Source organism: Neospora caninum, chromosome V (assembly GCF_000208865.1).
Source record: "Neospora caninum Liverpool complete genome, chromosome V".
Taxonomy (NCBI): Eukaryota; Apicomplexa; class Conoidasida; order Eucoccidiorida; family Sarcocystidae; genus Neospora; species Neospora caninum.
In genome coordinates this window covers 360,672-366,994 of record NC_018391.1, presented here as the reverse complement: position 1 = coordinate 366,994, position 6,323 = coordinate 360,672, and the positions used below count along the sequence as shown (strand labels likewise).

General features: G+C 53.3%; 1 protein-coding gene across 1 annotated transcript; it reads left to right on the top strand.

Annotated features, from left to right (window-relative positions):
* Positions 1-4,287: 4,287 nt before the first annotated feature.
* Positions 4,288-5,911, top strand: NCLIV_012675 (SRS domain-containing protein; the record flags this gene model as incomplete). Its single annotated transcript, XM_003881454.1, has 2 exons — positions 4,288-5,074; positions 5,427-5,911. The coding sequence occupies 2 exons, from the start codon at positions 4,288-4,290 to the stop codon at positions 5,909-5,911; spliced, it is 1,272 nt and encodes a 423-aa protein (XP_003881503.1).
* Positions 5,912-6,323: the final 412 nt, after the last annotated feature.

Here is a 6,323-nt window from a genome sequence, read left to right as displayed (position 1 = left end):
CGCCTCATCTTAACCTTGCATATCGCTTTGTTTTGGTAGGTGTACATACCACAGAGCGGTGCATAATACACAGAACCATCGAGGCCGTCGGCGGAAGAGAAATGTCACAAGCAGCTTAAGGTGCTAGGACTTGACCGAAAAGGGGAAGAGGAAGGCATGCCCCGTCTGTTCTTCCTGGAGATTGTGTGTCCGAACAGCTCGTCCATGCGCTGCGTGGACAGCACTCTGCCGTACGCGTGTCCCGTCCCCCGACGTCTTTTCGCCCGTATTCCCATTTCAACAAACAGACGCGCGATTGCCAGTTAAAAGCGCAAGCACATGTCCACGGTTGTGTGCGAACGAATGCCCCAGGCACACGAACTGCAGCGCTTGATTCAACGGACAGCGGGTACCAACGGGTCCAAGACGAGGCTGAGATCGAGAAGGTGGAAACTTGTCTGTATTCTCCTTGTCTCCCATGATCTATACACTCTTTCCTCTGGCAGTCGCAGGGGAGATAACAGCTGCACGCAGCAAGAATGCGAGAGGCCGGAACGTCACGGGACCGATTGGCCGCTATAACAGACAACATGTATCCGTTCGATTTTGAAGCTGCGCTCGATAAGAGAGTGAAAGACCAGGGGAACACTGCAGGCGTCTCGAGTACCACAAAGATCGTGTAAACCATGTTCAGCTCGTTTCAGATTTCCCGTGCTCTTTGCCTCAACTTGTCTGTTGGTTCCGCTGAGAGGTTTACAGATACTGGCCACCTACAGCGTCACTCTGCCTGACGTTTCTTGCTGAGCCCCCCCGGGTGCATGCAACGCGGGAAGAACACCGGGAGACCGGCCTTGATTGGGTGTGCAAGCTTAGTACGAGACACACACACGCTGGTAGAGGCCGGGAGAACCGATGCAGGAACGTGGACGGGGCAGAAGTCGTGATATAGGCAAGAGAAGCACAGATCTGCAGAGAAGTCACACCGCAAGTGGCGCCTGACCCTAACGAGCGGTAGGGATTCGAAGTTGATGGATGGGACTGTGTGCAGGCGTAAAGAGCCCACCTGGGGCAAGTACGAGGGATTAGCAGCGAGGACCTGTGCGCTGTGAGGCACGAGACGGCGCGTCCAGTCCACCGATAGCACCTTTTGAACCCGACCGTCAGCCGCCGCAGACGCGTTCCACCTCGCAGGGAATGCTAGCTGTTTCTCCTGCGATGTGCTGAAACTGAAAGCGGGGGAAATTCTGAGCCCCAGTCAAATGAGGCGGGCCAGAGTTTGGCTCTCTCCCTCCAACCTCTGCAGAGATGCTGCGCTGGTCCACCTTTGCACACTCCCCCCACGGCGCCAATCGGACACACGCCTCTAACGGGAAATTTTGTGGCTGTCTGGAGTGTCGATGGAAACGGGGGATTTTCGATTGGCTGATACGTAATAGACCAAAAACAGACATACGGGAAAAGACGCCAAGACGGCATCTAGAGGGAAATCACCGGACGGGGGAGCTACGCCTTCTCGCCTACCCCCAACTCCCAGTTGGTCGCGTACGAATGACAGCCACGATGGCAGCATACCACAGTAGCGGCTGGGGCATGGAGGCAATCGTGCCGAATGTGTGGAGAAATTGAGGACTTTCCAAGTAGTGTTTCGAACTGACACTGTAACCAGATCGGTTATCGCATGATTAGCTGCACTCTCTGTTTCGTGTGCCTTTCTTGGTATACGGCGTCACGCGGGACGAGCGGGGACGATGCGGGCACTACAGTCAAGCCTTGTCTTGGCGTGGCTCTATGTCTGTACAAGCTTCGCTGTTTCTTCGAGACCACTTGAAGGTTCGTTTTTTGCAACGAGATAGTTGATTTTGAGACTCCTCGAGGGCCACGACCATCTCGAATGCACCCGGTTGTTTCTCCCGTCTCCCGGAGACCTGCACTCGGCCGTTCCTCGCGTCGCTGGGACAGGAAAGGGAGACAGGGGAAGGTGGCATTTCTTGAAAATCATTCGGAAAGGGACCGCCGAACTGTCCGTTCCACCATGCGATGGTAAAAGAGTTGGGACACTTTTTTGTGGCCGTCTTCAGCAGTACGAGCGAGTTGATGACTCCATGCACCAGGTTCTTCGTCATCCGTCAGTCCGGAGAAGATCTGCACTTTAGCGTAAACAAAAGAAAACCTACCTATATTTGCTCATTCCTCCCCAAATTCATTTTGATCGCAGTCCTACATGTTGGCTGGTGTGCGAGTGGCGATGGCGCCGCTGAATCCGTAGGAAAACGGACGCGGCCCGACTTCACTCGGCACAAGAAGGTCCGGCCAACCGATGCCTGAAAATTCTTTCATTGTTGGTTTGCTTCATGCTCGTTTTGTGAATTTTTTACCCGTGTTTCCATCTTCCTTTGTCAGTCACGCTTAACGGCTGAACACGAGAGTATTTCGTGTTCCCATACCACCAAACTTCGGTTGTAAAAATTAATCGGAATTACACATCGCCAAAGGAAACTGGAGGTTTTCGTGCTTCCCTGGTGGGGCCCGGTTCCCTCTCCATGCACAAACTTCTCCGATGGATAGCGCGAAGAGGCGTAGTGACGCGCACAAGATGGGGAAAATCCCTTACGATAACGGGGGAACTTGGCGTGCACGGAGTTTTTTGTCACCTCCGTTCCACACTCAAACAGAATCAGCCAGTGGCTACTTACCATGCAGTACACCACCCTGAAGAACTGTTGGCTCAGGTCTAGCGCCAGGGCGGCTCTGTGGTTCGCCCATAACAGAATGCTTCTCTTTAGTCGCGCAGTGATCGACGAGGGAGTCCTTCCGCTAACCCACAATCTCGTCAACGCGAGACCCCGACAGAAAAAAATAAGTCTTCCGATTGCTTGCAAGGGTTTTTATATCTGCTCGTCAGCCCTATTTGAAATGTAAAGCGGGTTCCACGTTCTTCTGAGTCTCCCTCGGGCATACGGAACAGGATACACTTTCGCGTTCGGACCAGGCCCTCGGGTCTTCATATTCCCAGTCGCCGGCGCAAATTGAAACGGCAAGAAAAAAAAACGCTCATCGGGAACCCCGGGCACACTGGCCATGGAATACTCTTCGTCCTGTATACCTAAGGCGTCAGTGGAGCAGCCGCAGTGCGAGTGGACAACGTTTTTTGGAACCTGTACTCGGTGGTAGTCTCTAAGTCACCGGAATTGGTGGCGTGCGATTCAAGGAGACTCGCCCAAAGACAGCATTCCCTGTCTACACCAATTCACAGATAGCCTTAAGTAGCCTGGCCACTTGTATTGTCCCCTCAATAGTACGCTCCACTCTCACACCTGAAGGCTTCACCTCGTAGCAGCAATGAGCAAGAAGAGTGCACTGTAACCCCGCATTGACAGAACTGGCACCATGTAAGTCTAGGCATCGTGGGACTCGTCGTGTTCTGTAGGAAGATCAACCGGATCCAGACAAAAGTCGGATACCAAAGAACCGGGTTTCGCTTTTAGATTACCGTCGCCGCTCCGTATCCTTCCTCTCTTCGAGTAAGGCAACGAATACTTCTTCATGTCTTTGCAGAGGCGCGTAAGGTGCTGCCCTCCACTAGGACCCAAAGAAGAGTAGCTCCGGAGCGGCGACTGTGTTCGTGGCACGTAGTTCGTGTGTGTGCACTGTTCAAGGCTGCTTTGCACTTCCGTCCCTACATGTGGCAGTGTCCGAGCGCAACGCCGCACACGGGTTGCGTCCAAGAAAGGCAGTCCACTGGCCACAAAACGAAGTCCGTGCGTGGCACCTCAGGAATACACTTTCAGCAATGCCATACCGCAGGAACAGGCTGCTGTGCTTTTCTCTGCCGCGCGACAGTTTGATTCCACATACCGCATCGCAAAAAAAATTGGATCTGTTTCGGTTCACCACGGAGAGGAAACGTAACGCTGCGATGCTTGCCATTTTTCTGCTGTAATGGATCGCTGGACGCGTTGGTATATTGCACAAACTGTAGAATAAAGTCGTGATACGCAACTGATGCATCTGGCTGATAAACGGTGTGAGAGAGGCGGTCGCTGGATCCCCTGTTTCGGGCTTCGGCCGGAAATCGGAGGGACTCTTCCACCCCGGAGACGAGGCCCGGGCAAATCTGGTTCCGCTCGTCGGCTGGGTAGCATGCGCCAGGCACCACCAGTGTCGGGTTTCAGCATCTGCCGAGAGATGACTTGTGCGGACACACAATATCTTGCTTCTTTTTAGCTTTTCACAACCCCTGCGTTCGGTGAACAAGTCTTTGTGCTTCAGGTGTGCAGGATTTCGTGGACGGTTCATCCCGATTTCACGATGGAGACAACTTCTTGTTCCTTTGGGTGCCTCTGGGGGTCGGCGTCCCGATGGGCGGGTTTTGTTGGGTTGCGGCGGCGAGAAGGGTCCGTTTGTCTGTCTGGAATTTCGTGTTTTTCTGTGGCATTGTTGGTGTTGATTGTGGCTGCGTTGTTGTCGCCGCAAGTGGTTCTTGGCCAACAGAAGGAGGTCGCTACACCGACGTGCAACAGCGAGACGGGTCCACTGACCCTGCGTATCCCCTTGGCTCAACAGAATTATGTCTCGTCAGTTACCAGCGAACCCGTGACGTTCAAATGTGGTGCAGGCTTGACGTCCCTTGTTCCTGGAAAAAAGTCCAGTACCGGTTCGTTCACTGAGTTTTGTGTAGATTCCGAATGCACACGCACAGCCTCGCTGAGCAGTATCAATATGACGCTGGCGGAGACCAGCAAGGCTGGGAAGTTAGGGCGGTTACCCCAGGAAACTACCGGGACCCCCGGAACTAGTGGGCGAAAGCTGTCAACCCAGGATACTACCTACACGTTGACTCTTCAAGAGGTGCCTGAGATGGGTCAGTCAGTGTACTTCATGTGTAGCTCAAATTCTTCTACAGAGAGGGAGGACACAAGCTCGCGGAACGAGGATACAGAAAAGAGATGCATAGTTCAGATATCGGTATGGGGACAATCGGGCCCCGCGCTCGAGAACGACGGTAAGCTAGACCTACATCCTGCCTGCTTCCAGGCTGTTACCAGTGAATGCGGATGCGTGCGTGTTTGTGTATACCGCAGATCTTGGCAGATCAGTTGTTCGGTGACGCTTTGACGACTAAGCGTGAGAGGCTGAAATGTGACGCCATTGAGTTTGTTTTTCCTTTTTGTGTTGAGATCGCGTGACTTGCCTTTGTTGCCAAGGCGGGAACGTAGAGGGAGAGGAGCAGGCCGTGTCGGAATAGATTTGTGTGTGTGCTGGCGGTCTGCACAGGAGTACTAGTTTCGAGATTCGTTGTGTCGAGGTTGTGTTTGGCGTCGTTGATTGGTTGATTCGAGCAATTGTTTACACGGTGGTTGAAATGGCGCCGTTTGCGTAGATTGAGCGGGGCCGTGGACGGGCACTTTTTCGCTGCTCCGCTGCTGCTCTGTTTTTCTATTTTTCAGCTGTGTGCAGCGAGGACAAAGAGAGTGTATCTCTGCAGGTCAACGAGAGCGGCAGAAGTGTGGCATTCGGGTGCGGACAGACGAGAGTATTGTCTCCAGTCCTTTTTGACAAGGTGTTTCAGGTGTCTGACAAGGGACAGTTGACGGAGGTCAGCTTGTCCTCTGTGGTGTCGAATTCTACGTTGATTGAAGCCAGCGATGACGCTGACAGCTTTTCAGAGACTCCAGCGTACGAGCTTACCGTTAAGGAGTTGCCAAATGACGGCAACAAGCTGCTCCGCTACCAGTGTAGCCCATCGGAAAGCTCCGCAAAACCGGTTAACAAAGATTCATCAGGCACTGACACATCGACGACTAAGGTGTGCAATGTTCTGATCGAGGTGACGCAGTCCGGTTCAGTTGCCGGGGCCGCAGTCGGCGGTGCTACTTTGGCTGCGACGGTTTTAGGGTTTGTTTTGGCATTTGTTCCAAGTGTCTTGAACTGAGGTTGATGTTGTCGAAGGACGGGAGTGGCGACAATGATGGAAGAATCATTAGCGGAAGTTGAATTGATGCGGTGGCTGTCGAAGAACCACGGTGGAGCGGGGATTATTTCTGCGTAGTCGAGGGTGATGTTGGAGCAATCTTCAGATTCGCTGTTGTGGCTGGTGGAGATTCTGTGGCTGCATGTGTGACATGTGCTGGGTAGTGCTAGGGGGGAGTATAAGGTGGCGGGGAGAGGGCTGGGAGAAAGGCTCCCGTCGCTAGGTTAGACATGACGTCGTTTTGTGTGGTGCACGCGTTTGGTCTCGGGTGAGCGTTTTCGGTGTAAATGAATGGTGGCCGTTGAGGAGGGAATGCCTTTTCGTACTAAAAGGAAGGAAGGACGGGGGGGAAGGGACGAGGATTTGATGTAAT